The sequence below is a fragment of the Arachis ipaensis genome, chromosome B02 (assembly GCF_000816755.2).
Source record: "Arachis ipaensis cultivar K30076 chromosome B02, Araip1.1, whole genome shotgun sequence".
Lineage (NCBI taxonomy): Eukaryota > Viridiplantae > Streptophyta > Magnoliopsida > Fabales > Fabaceae > Arachis > Arachis ipaensis.
The window spans coordinates 101,726,671-101,746,068 of NC_029786.2; the positions used below are offsets into that span (position 1 = coordinate 101,726,671).

Sequence of the window (19,398 nt, forward strand, 5' to 3'; positions counted from 1 at the left end):
GTGATTTAAACTTTCAGAACTTTGTGTAAATTTGGCCAAGTCTTCCTCAAGTCTTTTAACCTTTTTAAGCAACTCTTCATTCTGTTTAAAACAGTCCACATATGCAAGAACACAATGGTTACTGTCACAGCTCCTAACTTGGGCTCTTAACTACTTATTTTCTTCAACAAGATCACAAGCAGTTTCGGCCTCTCTCACTTTTTCTTTTAGAAAACTGTTTTCGGCCTTAAGAATGGTAATTTGCTGTTCAAGTTCTTGATTTTCCAGCAGAAAACATCTTATTTTTTCTGAAAGGTGGTCTATCATAAGATGGAGATCTTCAGTGTTAGGGTTATGAAAGACTACCTGATCTATGTGGTCTGCCATGAGACATGTTTGTGACTTGGTCTCGGTTTCTTCATCATCATCATCAGAGTCATTCTCCAAGTCTTCCCATGTGGCCATCAGTCCTTTCTTCTTTCCTCTTTTCGGCTTTTCCTCCTTTTTCAGCTTAGGACAATCAGATTTGAAATGCCCCATTTCCTTGCAATTATAGCAAGTTACCTTGCTAAGGTCTTTCTTTATTCTCCTTGTGCTGCTGCCTTTGCCTCTGAGCTTAGCCATTTTCCTGAATTTTTTTGCAAATAAAACAAACTCATTTTCAAAAGAGTTATCACTGGATTCATCATCCAGAGGGTTAGTCACAGAAGAAAATGCAATTCCTTTCTTTTTTGTATCCTTTTTCAAATAGGTATTTTCAAAAGCAAGAAGATTTCCTCTCAAATCATCAAGTGTCATGGAGTCTAGGCTACTGCTCTCAGAAATAATTAAAGCTTTAGTTTCCCACTCTTTTGTGAGATATCTCAACACTCTTCTCACTAGCACAGAATCAGAATGTGTAATTCCCAAAGCATCTAAGCCAACAATGATAGCATTGAACCGTTCGAACAGTTCATCAATGGACTCTCCTTCCTTCATTGCAAACATTTCATATTCTCTATTTAGTATATCTGTCCGAGTCTTCTTGACAATGGTGGTTCCTTCATGGGTGATTTGCAATTTGTCCCAGATTTCCTTTGCCGTTGTGCATCTTGATACCCGTCGGTACTCCTCGAAGCTGATAGCACAATTGAGCAGATTTATTGCCTTGGCATTTAACTCCACCTTCTTCCTATCTTCCTCAGTCCATCTTGCTTCTGGTTTGAGAGAAACAACTCCTTCTGCACTTGTGATAGTTGGAATTTGAGGCCCTTCGAGAATAATCTTCCAAAGTCTGTAATCCACTGCTTGTACGAATATCTTCATCCTCTCCTTCCAATAGGTATAATTTTTCCCATTGAAAAGAGGGGGTCTGTTGCTTGATTGACCTTCAGTTAGATTATAAGACACCACATTTGCGCCACTGTTTTCCGCCATAGTGATCTTTACTCCAAGCTGCAAAGCTTGATCTCTTTGAGACCAAGCTCTGATACCAATTGATGGTTTCAGTAGCTAAGAGAAAGGGGGGTTTGAATCTTAGCCCCCTTTTTTATGTTGCTGACACTTGCTGAATACAGAGGAGGCTTTTCTGTTTTAGCTCGTCTCTGGACACGAGACTTTTGTTTTTGCTCGTCACTTGCCCCGAGACTTTTTGTTTTGTCTCGTCACTTGGCACGAGACATTTTAGTTTTTGCTCCTGTGCAGTAGAAAACAGAAATGAAGTAGGAGAGAAGAAATATTGCACCCAGATATATCCTGGTTCAGCTGCTAAGTGCAGTGCAGCCTACATCCAGTCTCCATCACAACCATGATGGAATTTCACTATAATCAATCTGATTACAACTTGTAAAGTGCTAACCCAACTTACAAGGGGATTCCCACAGAATCATGAAACACAACATAGATGAACAAAAGAACTCTAAGACATCTATGGCTTTTTCTTTTAATTTTGCACTCTCTGCCTTTTTCTGCTCTATGGCTTTTTCATTACAAACCTCACTGTTTTCCTTTTACCATGAGACTCAAGACATGACAAAATTAAATAGAAAATTACAAAACAGAAAAGTTAGGAGAAGAGATCCGTTGAGGGCATAAGGCAAATTGCAACATTTGCTTTCCTGATGGATTTATTTTCGGATCATGCATTGGATCTTTCATCAAAGTTGGGCTTGGTTTCAACCATATTTATTTTGGCCCATTAATAACATTTACTTTCTTGATAAAATTTGGAGCAAGCATAAAGCAAATGGAAAGCATGTAACACTCTTGGGCTTAGAGCAATTAAAATCATTTGGGCCTAAGTAACATTAAATCAGCCACATTCATTTTTTGTTATTAAAACCAAGGCTCAGTGTAAATTGGGCTAGCACAATAAATTTGTTTTCGGCCCAATATAAAATCTGCACAACAAAATTATTAATTAGGCAAATGCAAATTAAGATCAAATTAATAATTTTGTAATTAAACATTTTAATAATGTTTGTTCATCATCAAAATTAAACGAGAGTTTTCCAAACTCATCACTTTTCATTCTTAAATCAGAAACTTTCCCAAAGGCTCGGATTTGTTTAGTTAAAATTTAAAGAATACTTCAAAAGCAATTCGGAATTAAGTAATCAAAGGTCAATTTCCTTTAAAATCTGCTAGAACTCCTCCAAAGGTACTTCTTTGACCAAACCGCAAAACATAGGTCCCTCATGTTTAAATCAAACTTAAAACATAAGCTTTCCTTAAAATATTAAACTTGAATCACCTGTTTCTTAATAAATCAAGAACCAAACAATAGAACCTCTCGAATCCAATCCTTTTCTAAATCATATTTTAGAACAAAATCTTGAATTTCATAAAATTTCGACAGCATCTCCCCTAAAACTTGGACTATGCCACCCGTTTCGGGTCCCAACCAAAACAGTATACAACCCCCTTCCACGGTTCAAAACCAAATCAGTTTAAAATCAGACTAATTCCAAAATTCATATCCTTCTCATAATTCAAGAAATCAAATCCAAACTCAATCCATTTACAATGAACCAAACCTGTTTTTCAAAATTGTAATGAAATATTTCAGCAACCAACCATATAACCAAATCAAACAACAATCCAATCCAACCACACATACGTTAATCACAAAACAGCTCAGCAATACATAAGGCTTGTACAATTACCAAAAGTACATTTATCACATTAATATCCATTTATAACAACTCCAAATCATAAAATTAAGTTCTTTGAAAAAACCCCTACCTCGATAAGCAATACCATAACCCAACGCATCACAGAAAAATCCTTTCTCTCGACCCACGGTCAGCGGAAGCTGCAATCTCAGCTCAAACCATTCTAGCAACAACCATAGCAACATTCATGCAACCCAACTCGAACTGAAATAGCAAAACAAAGCAGCCGAAAACTCTGAGCACGACATGCAAACACTGATACTCAACCTTATGACAGAGACAACGTCGCAACACCTCAGCATAAGATAACAGAACAGCAACAAAAAAGCTTTTCGAAATGAAACGCTTACCAAGCCAGAGGATTCAGCGGCGGTCTTCGGCGGCGGAGGCAAGGCACGATGACACCTTGATCCTCCTCCTTCCACGCGACCAAGACAACGGCTGTAGCAACATGCAGTGACTATAGTATTCCCAGAATTCAAAAAGGACAAAATCTAATAACAAGACCCTTACCGGTAGTGGATCCCGGCGACGCAACAGCATTCTCCAGTGGCAGAAGCGGCTGTCCGGATGGGGATGATGACGGCTGAGGTCCGGTGCTGGTGACGGGAAAAGCTTTGCCTCCTTCCTCTGTTCGCGGTTCAACCAGTGGCAGCGATGCGAAGAGATGGCGACGACGGGACAGGCGGCGACGAGCTTGGATGGCGGCGATGACTTCCCGGCAGTGACTGGGCGCGGTGGTTTCCAGGCCCGCAACCTTCTCTCACTCGCGAGCCCTCTCTCCTCACGGCTCTGTTCTCAACGGTGACTTGGCATGGTGGCGGCGCGACTATTGGTGGCGACGGCGTAGGTGACGCGACGGTGGCGGTGCAGATAGCTCCTTCTCCCCTAGCGCTCTCCCTCTCTCGAGTCTCCCTCTCCTCTCGCAACCCTCACCCTCGGATCTCCCTCTCTTCCTCCCCCTTTCTTTCTTCTTTTCTTTCTTCTTTTCTTTCTTTCTTCCTGTTTCATTTTCTTTCTTTCCTGGTGTTTCACGGTGTGTGTTGAGATTGAGAAAGTATAGGGAGCCAATGGCCTAAGTGTACAATGTGCACAATGGAGGTTTAGAAAATATTAGAGATATGATCATTAGTGTTACATTGTCCTGTCAAGTTACGCTTTTAGGATGAGTGGTTTCATGACGTGGTATTAGAGTTCTAGATTCGGAAGGTCAAAAGTTCGAACCTTGGTGAACCCTAAAATCAGCTTTTTATAACATGAGATGTTTATTATCTCTGGTATTCGGATGGTTATTCTGGATAGTATGGGTGATGTTCATTATATTCATAAACCAAAGATTTAGCCAATTGTACACATTGTACGCTTAGGTCATTGGTTCCCTAACACTACCCGTTAGGATTATTTGGGTGTGTAGGTGTTTTGTGTGTGTGTGTCCGTGTGGGGTGTGGGGTGTGGGAGTGGTAGAGGTGAGTGGGTTAGGGTTTAAGTTAATGAGGGTAAATTAGGATTTGTGTTGTATAATGAAATTGGGGATTTTAGGAATTAAGATAAGATGGTAGTTTTTAATAAAAATAAAAGTATAGAGTAATAATCCAAATTCGAATTTTTTTTTGGTGACTAATCCAAATTTGAATTAAATATATAATAATCAGCTTTGAATACTATTTTATTATCAACTTGAATTCTATTTTCGAATAAATACTAATTCAATGAAGATTTGATGATAATTAGATTAATTCTCCTTTATTTATAAAGTTTTTCATTATATGTGAAATTTTATTGCGGAACAATTATTGTGAACTAAAAGGAATACAATTCAAGGATATTTGTGTCGATTACTAGCTAATTAAAGATTTTCCACCAAGATATATGATAGCTGAGTTTAAACTTTAGTCGTTATTTCAAAATAACGTATTAATATATCTATATAAACATCTAAACAAGGATACTAAAAGAACATGAACAATTAGGTGCTCTTTGAGTATCAAGTGACACGGTTACATTTACAAACAATAAAAAAAAAATGTTATTTTAGAAAGGATTTAAATTAGTATCTTAAAAGTGATTATCTTAGTGGTTCAGTCTCTCCTTGTAGGATATTTAGATGAAAAATATTTAAAAAATAATAACATATTTACCTACAGTAATTTAAAATGATTTTATTTTGTATTTATTGATTAATATAAAAATAATTAAATAATATTAGATATAATAAATAAAATAGCTTTAGGTCATTATCTTCTACCATTATCATTTAGATAACAAACTAACTTTTCGTTAATTAATATTAATCAATTTTAACATTGAGAATGCATAATTAATTAAGGATTTATAATTTAAGATATAAAATTTAAGAATTTTAAAAACATAAGCCAATATTAGGAACAACAAAAAAAGAGTTAATAGTCAATTTCGTCCTTGAAAGATATTTCGATCTCCATTTTTGTCTTTAAAAGTCAAAATTAATCAAAATCGTCCTCCAAAAATACCTTACCTGATCACATTCGTCCTTCTGTGATCTCCCTAGCTGAATTGGCAAATGTCTGCTGATGTGGGCCGTTAATTGCCAAGGTGACAGAAAACAAAAACGACGTCATTTCGGTAGAAAGCGCTACTAGGGTTGAAACGTCGCCATTTTGTCTTCAGAGGAGAGATTCAAACGTTGCAATTCGTTACCCCTGTGTCATATTAACCATTGCTCTGTCTTCCACCATGGCAGCACCTTCACCTTCACCTTCTCCTTCTTCTCCTTCAATATGCCCCATCGACTTCAGCTATGTTAAGAGAGTTCCATGGAACCCTTCAGCATGTGAGAATTTCCACTCTTTATCATCAAACTTGAGCAACTGTTGCACCTCGCTCTTATCTCTAATCGGAATAGGGTTCGCGCAGTACCTTAAAGCAACTACAAATTTCAACCTCCCAAACCTTGAAACCTCAACCTCATGCGTCCATGATTTCCAGTCTCAGCTCAATTTCTTGTCTCTCCAAAACAACCTCGTTGACTTGAGCTTTGACCCTCACCAGTTCATCATGTCCCGAAATGTCTGCGCAGGAATTGAAACCTTAAAAGATTGGGACAAGAAGCTTGGTCAAATCACGCCTCTTGATACTAGTTGCAAACAAGACCTCACTGATCTTTCGCTATGTGATGTGTGTCTTACTGCGGGGTTTCAGGTGCAGCATAAACTTGTCTCTATTGATGGTAATGCTTTTCACTCTGAAAATTGTTTCAAATTTACTATTCTATATGCTGCTGCGTTTGTTAATCAGTATGGACCTGAAAGCAATGGTGCCATGAGTTGCATCTTTGGTATGTCACTTTACCCACAGGGTGGTGGTTCTGGTGAAAAAATTCACCAGGGTTTGGTTTTTGGGTTAACTAGTGCTGGTGTTGCTTTGTTAGTTATGTCTTGTTTGTTAGGGGTTTATGTTTGGTATGATAGGAAGGTTAGGAGGAAGAAGCTTAATGATGATGAATTTGATTTTGATCCTGAGGAACAAGGGTCTAGGCGTAGGTTGAGGCCGAATATGGGGTCTATTTGGTTCAAGATTGATGAGCTTGAGAAGGCCACTGATAATTTCTCAACCAAGAATTTCATTGGCAGGGGTGGATTTGGGCTTGTTTACAAGGGGGTTTTGTCCGATGGTTCAGTCGTTGCAGTTAAGAGGATCTTGGAATCTGATTTTCAAGGGGATATGGAGTTTTGTAATGAGGTGGAGATTATTAGCAACCTAAAGTACCGGAATCTGGTGCCTCTTTGAGGCTGTTGTGTAGTGGATGATGATGATGAAAAATTTAATGACAGGGGAAGCCAGAGGTTTTTGGTTTATGATTACATGCCGAATGGAAACCTTGAAGACCATCTGTTTCTGGTGAGTGAGCAGCAAAAGTTGAAGAAATCGCTGGCAAACTGAAAGTGATAAACCGCCACCACAACCACCATTTCATATCTCCATCCAATCAGCCAACCAGGGATTACGGCTCTTACTTACCTCTACTTCCACCGAAAGTGTTCACGGCGATGTATTTATCGTTCAAATTGGGATTAGGGTTTATCCACTCCAGGGACTAATTTGACGTCTTAAACAAGAGTTATCTTGTCATCAACAACATGCTACAGCCTGGCGTTTGCCACCTTGGCAGTTAACGGCCCACGTCAGCGAACGTTTGCCAACTCAGCTAGGGAGATGACGGAAGGACAAACGTGATTAGGTAAGGTATCTTTGGAGGACGATTTTGATAATTTTGACTTTCGGGGACGAAAATGGAGATCGAGGTATCTTTCAGGGACAAAATTGACTATTAACTCAACAAAAAAAAAGTGGGGATTCCCTGACATTTCTCTATTCGTTAATATCCGTCTCCATGTTGTCACGTATTTTAATTTCTGTATTCTTTCTTGATATTAGTTTGATTCCATATGTTATTCAACAGAATGGATATATATTTTTAGAAAATCAAGAAGAATGGCGGACCTTCCGGTTAAACCAGTAGAGAAAGTTATTGAGATAGTATTGGAAGCGAGTATTCGGCAACTTGATTATATAATCAATTACAAAGACCATGAAGAAGAGTTAAAAGAACTCATTAAGACTCTTGAAAGTAATAAGAAAACGGTAGATGAGCAAGTTCAAGTTGCAAAAGACAATGCAGAAGAAATCACGCGAGCCGCTCAAGATTGGCTCAAGAGGGTGGAGAGAAAGATGGAAGAAAGTAAGGAGTTTCACGATGACAAAATCCTTGAATCCAAGACAAGTTGCTTTAGCGAGGGGTGCTCTAGTGGAGCTATCCCTTTCTTGTGGAACAGGCGTCAACTTGGCAGAAAAGCAAAGAAGATATTGGACATGCTTATTAGCTCCTCACGCGTACGCATAGGACCAGTCGCGTACGCATCACCAAAAATCCATGCCACGCGTATGCGTGGGCCACGCGTACGCGTGGGAGTACGTTCTTTAAAAAAAAAAACAGATTCAGTAGCAAAGCTACAGAATTGTAACAAAAACCAGTTTTGAGTTCAAATCTTCCAACATGCATAACTTCTTTGATTTAAAATATTTTTCACCCGTTCTTTGAATGGCATAAACATCACGAACCCAATTTTCATTTCAAAACAAGTTAGAAGCAATTGAGGGTCCGAAAGCTAAACTTACAAAACCTCTTCCTCATTCAAAACAATTCCCATGTTACCAACACAATAACCTGCACATGCTAGCACCAAAAAGTCCTTCTTCCTCAACACCATAACCACCATGAAAATCACACTTCACACCAACAATAATTACATATACACATGCCAAATCCACCAACTAATGCAAACCATAGTTCATAAATTACATACTTGTGTCCTCAAATTAATGATTAACAATTTATCAATCCTTCAACTAATCAGCACCACATCAATTCATATTTAACAACAAGATACTAAACCACAATATACACATACGTTCCAACTTATCCTACGGTCATCTAGCCTAAGTTTTCGCAAAACATTATATATTAAATGCAAGAAACCTAAACCATACATTGGCCGATTCCCACGTAGCGACCAAAGCAATTCTCCCAACATAAACACAGCTCCAAAGCTCAACAAAATTCTAATGCCCAGCCTCCACCAAAATTCCAACGTCCACAATTTAAAGCTCAAATTATTTATTCACAACTTAATACAAATTCATAACACATATATACCCAATTTAATACTCAAAACATAAATTCAGTAAAATTAAGATGGAATTATGGTATCTCCACCTTACCCAAGCTTCACATTAGCAAGAGTAAACGTTTTTCTCAAGTTAATTGGATCCTAAAACATCAAAGAGTAAAGAAATTCCCCACTTAATTTTCCAAAAATTAGGGAAGAAGAGGTTGAGGGTGAATAAGCGGGTTACCTATGAAATTGTTCTGATAGAAACGTAGAACTCGATACAATAATCGTGTGGCCACAAACAGTGCAGCGATCGGAGCTCGGATGGAGGAGTTACAGCATTTTGAATTTTTGCCATAAGCGTTGGGGTTTCTTCCTTCTTATCCCCTTTTATGGCTTTCAGCGTTTTTTGCTGAAATGGGGAAAGAAAGAACCGTGCTTACTTAAATGTGCTCGGCCGGTTGGGTTCACGAGTTCGGTTTGAATCCGGTTCAATTAGTTCGGCCCGTTTGATCTAATTTTGGACTGATTTTTTTGAAATTAGTGTCAAAATTCTCGTTTCGATGAGCTCTATCCTAATTTAATATAATATTTACATTTTTAATTTTTTATTAGAAATTAATTTATTGGCTAATTATTTACTAATTTAACGGGGTTTACAGTTACATTCACAAACAATACAGAAAATGTTACTTTTGAAAAGGTTTAAAAGTAATTTAAAATTATTTTATTTCGTATTTATTGATTAATGTAAAAAAAATTAAATAATATTAGATATAATAAATATATATAATATTACATATTACATGTGTAGAATTATAAATATTAAGTTAAATAAAATAGCTTTAGGTCATTATCTTCTACCATTATCATTTAGATATAGCAAACTAATTTTTAGTTAATCAACACTAATCAATTTTAACATTTAGAATTCATAATTAAGGATTTATGATTTAAGATATAAAATGTAAGAATTTTAAAAACATAGGGCAATGTTAGCAAAAAAATAAAAAATAAAAAAAGTTGATTTCCTGGCATTGCTTTATTCGTTAATATCTGTCTCCATGTTATCGCGTATTTTAATTTCTGTATTCTTTCTTCATGTTAGTTTGTTTCCATGTTATTCAACAGAATGGAGATATATTTTTAGAAAATCCAGAAGAATGGCGGACCTACCGTTTAAACCGTTAGAGAAAGTTATTGACAAAGTATTGGAAGCGAGTATTCGGCAACTTGATTATATAATCAATTACAAAGACCATGAAGAAGAGTTGAAAGAACTCATTAAGACTCTTGAAAGTAATAAGGAAACGGTAGATGGGAAAGTTAAAGCTGCTAAAGACAATGTAAACGAAATGACATCTACTGCTCGAGATTGGCTCGACAAGGTGGCAACGAAGCTGGAAGAAAGTAAGGAGTTTCACGATGACAAAATGCTTGAATCCAAGACAAGTTGCTTTAGCGGGGGGTGCTCTAGCGGGGCTCTGCCTTTCTTGTGGCACAGGCGTCAACTTGGCAGGAAAGCAAAGAAGATATTGGCACCGGCAATCAAAGAGCTAAATCAGGAAGCACCCAACATTCTTGCAAATATTTCACTTCCACCAGCTGTAACGTTTGCGGATATCAATCCACTTGATGGTGACTATCTTGAATTCGAATCAAGGAAGGGTATCATTGAGAAAATCCTGGAGCAACTAAAAGATTCCACGGTGAGAATGGTTGGACTGCATGGGCCTAGTGGTGTGGGCAAGACCTCTCTCGTCAAACGAATTGCAAAGCAGGCTGGCGACAGCAAATTGTTTGATACGGTGGTCATGGCAATCGTGAAGAAAGATCCAGACCTTCTAAAGGTTCAGCAAGATATCGCTGACGGTTTAAGATTAACCTTTGGAAATATAGGTGAGAATGGGAGAGCAACACTTCTGAGGAAGAGGCTGAAACAGGAGAATACCTTTGTGATCTTAGATGACCTTTGGGATGAACTGGACTTGAATAAGATTGGGATTCCATTTGATGATGACGATGTCGTTTCAAGCCACGTGACTAGCAGCAAAAAGGAAGAGGAAGAGCAAAGGGCAAGTGAAAATTCTCCTGGCAGTTCTGGCACCAGCAAGCGGGGATGCAAAATTTTGGTCACCTCAAGATATAAAGAAGTGTTGCTCGGTAAGATGAATGTTAAAGAAAAATTAATTTCCTCTGTCCCCAAGTTAGATGAAAAGGATACTCTGACATTGTTCAAGAAGGTGGTTGAAATGTCAAATGAAATTCCCAAGTTCAACCCAGAAACCCTTCATAATTATTGTGCTGGGTTACCAATGGCAGTTATTATAGTCGGAAGGTGGTTAATGAAGAAGAACAAGCTAGAGTGGGAAGGCGAACTAGAAAGACTCAAAAACCAACAAGGATCAAATGAGGTGCACAGGTACATGGAGAATTCTGTGAAGATGGGTTATGATCATCTAGAAAGCGAGGAGCTCAAGTCCATTTTCCTAGTGTGTGCTCAAATGTATCATCAGTCATTAATTGTTGACTTGGTTAAGTACTGTTATGGTTTGGGCATACTTAATGATGTCCATACACTGAGGGGCGCCCGCCAGAGTATATCCAAGTCAATCCAGATGCTAAAAAATTCAGGCTTGTTGGATAGTACTTCCAACGATAATTTCAATATGCACGATATAGTTCGAGATGCTGCTCTATCTATAGCGTGCAAGAATCAAAATGTATTTACCCTGAGAAACAAAACACTGGATGTCTGGCCTCACAAGGAACAACTTGAGAGGTACTCTGCAATTTATCTACACAAGTGCCATATTGTGGATGGGCTCCCAGAACGTGTTAACTGTCCTCGTCTTACATTCTTTTATATTGACTGTGATGATTCAACTTTGAAAATACCTGATACATTTTTTGAAGGAATGGAAGAACTCAGAGTTTTAGTATTGTCCGGAATTCATTTGCAGAGTCTGCCGTCTTCAATCAAATGCTTACCAAACCTCAGAATGCTTTGCTTGGAGAAATGCACTCTTCGTGACTTGTCCGTTTTAAATCATTTGAGAAAGTTGAGGATTCTTAGCCTTTCAGGATCTAGAATTGAAGACTGGCCAACACATTTGGACGGCTTAAGCAAGTTACAGTTTCTAGATATTAGCAATTGTTTTATAAGCAGCTCCACTAGGTCTTTATCTTTATCGAGCTTCCCTAATTTGGAAGAATTGTATATAGAAAATAGCTTGACTAAAATGGAGGTGGAAGGACAGATAAATCACAGTCAAATTTCAGCTCTTTCTGAGTTGAAACATCTGCATCAGTTGAATACTTTAGATGCCTACATTCCTAGTGCTGAACTTTTGCCAGCAGACTTGTTCTTTGACGAGTTGAATGATTACAAAATTGTGATTGGAGACTTTGAGACAATTTCGATCGGAGATTTCAAGATGCCCAAAAAGTATGAAGCTTCAAGATCTTTGGCACTGCAGCTAGAACCTGGCTTGGATATTCACTCCCTCAAAGGAGTCAAATTGCTATTCAAAGGAGTGGTGAATTTCCTATTGGGAGAGCTACACGGGGTTCAAAATGTATTTTATGAGCTGAATCTGAATGGATTTCCAGATCTGAAACACTTTTCCATCGTAAATAACAATGACATTGAATACATTGTGAATTCAACGGAGTTGTCACAACCTCATGATGCTTTTCCCAGTTTAGAGTTCCTCAGCCTGTTCAACCTAAAGAACATAAAAAAGATATGTTGCAGTCCTATTACAAATTCCTCATTCTCTAGACTAAAGATAATCAAAGTGAAGATGTGCCCCCAATTGAAGAGCATATTCTTCTTTTACATTGTTGAATTTCTTACTAGTCTAGAAACAATTGATGTCTCTGAATGTGATTCTCTACAAGCAGTTATTAGTAAAGAAGAAGGATCCAACAAGGTTGTGCTTCATAAGTTATGCTCTTTGACATTACAGAAGTTACCATCATTTGTCAGTTTTTACAACAATGCAGACATGCCTTTGGAACCGGAATCTATGGAAAAGCAAGCAAGAATCAATGACGACATAGGAATTGTCCCAGCAGAGGATGAGCAGAGTTCCACAACTTCCTTTTCTCTTTTTGATGAAAATGTAAGTTCCTCAAGTTTAAAATAACCTGTATTTAACATTTTTATATTAGTGCTTCCAAACTGAATAACATGATTTTTGTGTATGTTTTCTTGCAGGTAGAAATTCCAAACTTAGAGAGCTTGAAGTTGTTCTCAATCAAGATCCACAGCATATGGAGCGATCGAATTTCAAATGATTGGTTTCAGAACTTGATAAAATTAACGTTGGTAGACTGTAACTTGACATATTTATGCTCCTTGTCTATGGCTCGCAGTCTCAATAAGCTAAAAAGCATCTCTATAAGTAAGTGTTCACTAATGGAGAAGTTATTCATCAGCAAAGAAAATAACAATGAGTATTCGAAGGTGCGCAGAATTGTAAAATTTGTAATAGATTTTTTTATGTTTTATGTATATTATATAATTGTATTATTTTGCATCAAAACAGGATTGTATCTTTCCTAAACTGGAGGAAATCCAATTGAGTGGAATGGAGATGTTAAAAGAAATATGGCCATGTGAAAATGAAGTAAGGGCAGATTCATTTTCTAGTCTCATTTCTGTTGATATTAGCCACTGCAATAAGATTGACAAGATTTTCCCTAGTCACATGAAATGTTGTTATTTGAGTTTGAAAAGCTTGAAGGTTTATTCATGTGAGTGGGTGGAATTCATTTTCGAAAGTAGACTTCCTCCGCAACAAAGTGACGCAAATAAATCTGCATTATTGGAGGTTATTCATTTGGGTTCTCTCCCTTATCTAAAGCAAGTATGGAGTGAAGATCCAAAAGGAGTGGTTAACTTCACAAATGTGCAGAGTATAGAGATTTCTTCATGTAACACATTGAGCAATGTGTTGCCAGCTTCTATTGCCAAGGATCTTGGAAAACTAGAAAGCTTTTCGATACAATATTGTGATCATTTGGAGGAAATCATTGCGTGTGATGGAGGATCAGAAACAACATTGAAGTTTCCTGAAGTAGTCTCCATGTCATTTAGGGACTTACCAAGCATCCAATGTTTCTACAAAGGGAGACATATTGTAGAGTGTCCAAACTTGAAGCAACTGACAATGATTGAGTGTCCAAATTTGGAAATATTCAAAACAGAAAGTGTCAATGAAGAAGAAAGAGCATTCTTATCGGTAGAAAAGGTAAAAGTGCTTACCAAAACCTATGACATTATTGTATTCTATAGTCTATATCCACCACGTCATGGTCATGACTTCATTGACATCAAGCATAAATTGATGGAGAAATTATTACTATAAGTACACTGCTTAATAAGAATTAATATTCGTGTAAAACAAAAAAAAAACAAGAATTAATATTGATAAATATAAAAAGATATTTGCTAATGACACTTGTTTTTGAATAGTAAATTTATATATGCATTTATATCATTAAAAATTTCTAACAATATAATTTTTCAATGGCTTTGGTTATTTAATAATTTCTTTAGTTCCGTTATTTTACTAACTACATCCGTGCTATACTCCTTACTTTTACCTTTTTTTTTATGTAAAATTGTAAATGAATAAATAAAAGAATCACACTATTGAATAAAATTTTAAGGGGACAAAAGTCTAATTTTATAAAATCTAAATTCATGTGTGTATTCAAACACACAAAGATAATGTGTGCATCAAAATCAAAGTCATGATAGACACTTACATTCTTATTTATTTTTAACAGAAATATATCTATCATTTCAAAATAAAATGCATATTTATATTTCTTATGCATAGAAATAAATTTTTTTTTACCAAATTGGAATATAGATATTTATACGCTTTCAGAAAAATCAGCTTTTCAAATCTCAGCAGCCTCAATTATGCAATCGATCTAAACTATTTATTAATCAGTGTATATGGTTTGCTTTAACATAAATACATAAACATAACCCAACCAAATGTTATATATGCAAACAAATTTCGTCTTGGAAAGATTAGAATATATAGACATACATACTTATACGGCCCTTTCGGAAAGAAGTTCCAAACCAGCATTTTAGGTGGCAGCAGTCTTGATTGCAATCGATCTAAACAAGCCACTTGCAATATATAAGTGTATTAATCGATCTAAACAATCGATAGTTTTTCTTCGATAGGTGTAATTGGAGTTTATTTGATAATGAGTTTTATAAATTGATGTATATAGGTATTGTCCAATTTGGAGCATCTGACTATTGACTCTAAAGGAGTAGAGTGGTTACTGAACAACACAGGCAAATACCGCTTTACCTCTTTGAAAAAACTTCGCTTGCACACATGGCAGAGTCATCATGACGAGACTCTATACTGCTTCCTCCACACCATTCCTAATCTACAAATCTTTCAATTGCTTTATGATTCTAACATTAGAGAGTTCGTGCCAAGTGGAAACACCGCACCCAAGCAAAGATTGGGAACCGTATTACTTCTTCAGGAATTAACTTTGTGGGCAGAAGAGATGGAGGATATTGGATTTGAAAGAGATCCTGCTCTTCAGAGATCACTGCACCGCTTGGCTTTACTATTCTGCCACAAATTGAGGAGGTTGGCACATTCTTCGGTGTCCTTCGCTCACTTGACATGCTTGCAAGTATATTATTGTGGTGAATTGAAAACTCTAATGACATGCTCAACAGCAAAGAGCTTGGTTCAACTCACCACCTTGGAGGTAGAGTATTGTCTTCAATTAAATGAAATAGTTACCAAGGATGAGCAGGAAAATGACGAGGGGATTCAAATTGTCTTTGCCAACTTGATAACTATACAACTTAAAGACCTAACCAACCTCACAAGTTTCTGTAGCAACTCGAATTGTGAGTTTTCGGTGCCATTGTTGGAAAAATTAATTCTGAGAGAATGTCCCAAGATGAAAACGTTCACCGCAAAACACATAACAGTGCCAAAGCTACAAAGGGTACTTGCCAGTAAAAGATATGGTGAGGAAGAGAAAGGGTATTGGAAAGGAGACCTGAATGCCACCATTCAAATGCTGTTTGCAGATAAGGTACTCCTTCTTCATTTATACAATTAAATGCTTATTTTTCATATCTTTGTTTTTAATTCCCTTCTACTTGGATTTGGTACGTTCCTAAATATTGAACTAAATTACAAGTTTGTATTATTTTTTATAGTAGTCATATTTCGACATGCACTATTTTAAATTGAAAAGTTTTATTCATATTCTCAATGTTTTTAATTTCATTTATTGAATTCTACAATTTTTTACTTATATACATATTATAGTTTATATTAACACATCTATCTTTTTTAATTTTGATTTTAGTTAAGTTATTTTAAATTTTTTGTCGAAGAACTTCATATATATTCTGATTCTTTAATTTGTTAAAATATAACTTAACAAAAGCTTGAATATATATATATATATATACTTATCTTTTATAACTAAACCTTTGTAACTATTTTTAGAAAAAAAAAATTCAATGACAGCAATTTTAAAAGCTAAGAAATGATCCCTTTTTCTTCTCGCAATCATTTTATAGGTTCATTTGGAGCTTTCGAATCATCCAAACTTAAAACAAGTATGGTGTGACAAAACTATGGTGCAAGTGAACATGTTTGAGAATGTAAAATCTTTGGTTGTGAAGAGATGTGGTTATCTTGTGCATGTAATTCCATCTCATTTGCTTCATTGCTTTAAGAATTTGGAATATCTGCATGTATCCGATTGCCATGGAGTGCAAGTCATCTTTAATATGGACTACAGTAGCAATAAGCAGGTCACAAAAGCAATGCGGATGTCTCGTTTGAAAAAATTATCTCTAGAGAATCTACCAAATTTGGAACATGTGTGGGATAAAGATCCCAAAGGAATTATTCACTTTCAAGCTCTGCAAGATTTGAACATTTACAGATGTGATAGTCTCGAATCTGTGTTTTCAACATCCATTGCTAAAGACCTTGCCATGCTGAATAATCTTTCAGTAAAAGACTGTGAGAAAATGGTAAAAATCTTTGCAGAAGATAAAAGAACCTCAGAATTAGGAGACACCAAAACATTTGAGCTTCCTTCTTTGACTTCACTGGTGCTTAGAGAGCTGCCAATGCTCAAACACTTTTATCCGGGACTACACAAGCTTCAATTTCCGAAGCTAAAACAACTATCTATACAAGTCTCTAAATGGATGATACTCAATTGTCAAGAGGCAGAGACTTTTGTAGATCAACAAGTTCTACTTCCAATCGAGCAGGTACTTCTTATGACGATTCTATAGTTTTATTGAAATCAGTTTATATCAACCAAACAATTATAAAAATTTATATAACGTAACAAAAATCATTGATAAGAAATAAGTAAATTAAATAACACCGTAATTAAGAAAAAAATTGTGCAATATCATAAATATAACAGAAACTTCAATGTGAATATTGATGAACAACTAACAATATTGATGAACAACTAACACCGTAATTATATATGATATCTTTATTTTTTAATTATAAAAATAATAATTTTTGCATTTTATTAAAAAAAGGTATTCTAGCTTTTATTTGAATTGCAATATACATTTTAACATCAAAACAAAATAATTGAATTAATATGATGATAGTGAAGTGAGTGTTCATCATTCTATATTTGTCATATTTTTATTTTTTTTAAAGTGATTTATTTAAAAAAAAGTGGCAAAACAATATATTTTAATGGTTTATCCTTTTCTCACAAAAAAATATCATAAGTTGCTATATTTGACATTATAAAATATGAAATATGATTAAATAACTCAATTTTGTACCCGCTATTTCATATAATTTGTCATTGCATGTCAATTTATTTAAGTTCTATATGAATCAAATAATTTGTTCATTATTAGGCGTAGAGTAATATATATTTCAACTTATTTAACTTTTGTTTTTAAAACGAATCTATTCATTTTTTTCGTTGCTAGTTGCCTACAATTTTCTTTATATAATTTTTGGTTGCAATTAATAGAATAGAAAAAATAAGTTGCAGAAATTTTTTTCTATCCCAAAAGATTTTCAAAAAAAGTATTTGCGTGAAAAAAATGTTGGCATATATTTTTCTTTGGATCTAATCAATATTACCTAAGTTTATTAGAATTGTTTAGTGAGTGATTAAGAATTAGAGAAATGAACAAATCCAGCCATAGTTGTATATGAATTACATTATTTATTCACTAGTAGATGTCCAAACTAATTTATGTTGTTCTTAAAACGAGTCCATTTTCATTGTGTTGCTTGTTAGGTTAATCTCCTATTTCAGAGCTTGGAGAAATTATCATTTAATATGAGAGGCGTCAAGTTGACTTGGGAACTAAAGTCTCAGGTACTTGAGTTTGGATATTCAGAAAAAAGAGTTGATATGCTCTTTGAGGAAAAACCTAAGGCTGATTATGTTGAACTCCTATGGCATCTCGCTCTCAAAGGGTTAAGCATCTCTTCTCTTCATAAACTCAAATCCATTGGTTTGGATCACTCGTGGATACACCCCATCCTTGATAATATTCAAACATTGGAAGTGAAGTGGTGTCTTGATATAAAGAACTTAGTAGCAAGCAAGGTGTCTTTCTCTAGTCTGACGAAATTGGTTGTATATCATTGCAATGCTTTGTTGTATGTGTTCACATCTTCAACAGCAGAAACTTTGAGTCAACTCAAGCATATGGAGATAAGAAATTGTACATCAATGCGAGAGATAATATGCAAAGAGGATGATGAATCTAATGAGAACATAATATTTGAGCAGCTTCAGGTTTTGCATCTTGATGAGCTGCCAATGCTGAGATGGTTATACTCAGGCAAACGTACTTTGTGTTTTCCAGCATTGCAACAGTTATTCATGTTTGGCGAATTCTGGAGAATGACAACATTCTGTCCCCACATCCACATAATAAATCTAAATTCACTCAAGTTACGCTCAGGACAAGGCTGGATTGCATATGAAGTCCAATGGGAAGATGATGTTGATACCACCATTCGCAAAATGAATAACAAAAAAGTACGTCTTTTATTCTTTCAAAGTAAAAATGTCCCTCATATTATAAACTACATAATTGGAATAATAGACAAAAAATAAACAAATTCCAGGTTTAGTATATTATATTATATATAAGGAAAGGTTACAATATTTTATTTAATGCTCGTTTAAATATTGAAATGTTACATAACAACCTTACTTTCATATCATTTAATCATATTGTTATTAATATTATTTAAACTTAAACAAAAAAATCTTTTATATATCTTGATATTCATCTTTTGTTTAGGTGAAATTTTTGAAATTCCATGACTTTATTCAGTTTTCATTTGACTTCCTGCCTTTATAATTTTTTTTTTTATCATGCACTATATTTTTTTGTAACTTGCAGCAGAACCTTAAAAAAATACGTATTACATGTAAATAATTATGACACTGTAAAAAAATAAATGTTCTTTAAATTCTTATATTAATATTTAGTACGTTGAATAAATTAAAAATTCAACTATAAACATTTTAAATTAAAAAATTTATCATCTAATTAAATCTATATGATATTATATAATGAA

At 35.4% G+C, this 19,398-nt stretch overlaps 1 protein-coding gene and 1 pseudogene across 2 annotated transcripts in view; both read left to right on the forward strand.

Annotated features, from left to right (window-relative positions):
- LOC107626022 overlaps window positions 1–19,398 on the forward strand; it is a 56,545-nt gene that overhangs the window by 27,081 nt on the left and 10,066 nt on the right. Inside the window, exons 3-8 of one of the 2 annotated variants that reach the window (XM_021116381.1) lie at window positions 9,888–12,906; window positions 13,002–13,250; window positions 13,333–14,037; window positions 15,044–15,880; window positions 16,377–17,084; window positions 18,098–18,850. In XM_021116381.1, coding sequence (XP_020972040.1) covers window positions 9,943–12,906; window positions 13,002–13,250; window positions 13,333–14,037; window positions 15,044–15,880; window positions 16,377–17,084; window positions 18,098–18,850 — 6,216 coding nt within the window. In that variant the 5' untranslated portion in view covers window positions 9,888–9,942. The remainder of the gene's footprint in view (window positions 1–9,887; window positions 12,907–13,001; window positions 13,251–13,332; window positions 14,038–15,043; window positions 15,881–16,376; window positions 17,085–18,097; window positions 18,851–19,398) is intronic. The other variant, XM_016328787.2, reaches the window with a different exon arrangement.
- LOC107627877 lies at window positions 5,829–7,402 on the forward strand (annotated as a pseudogene).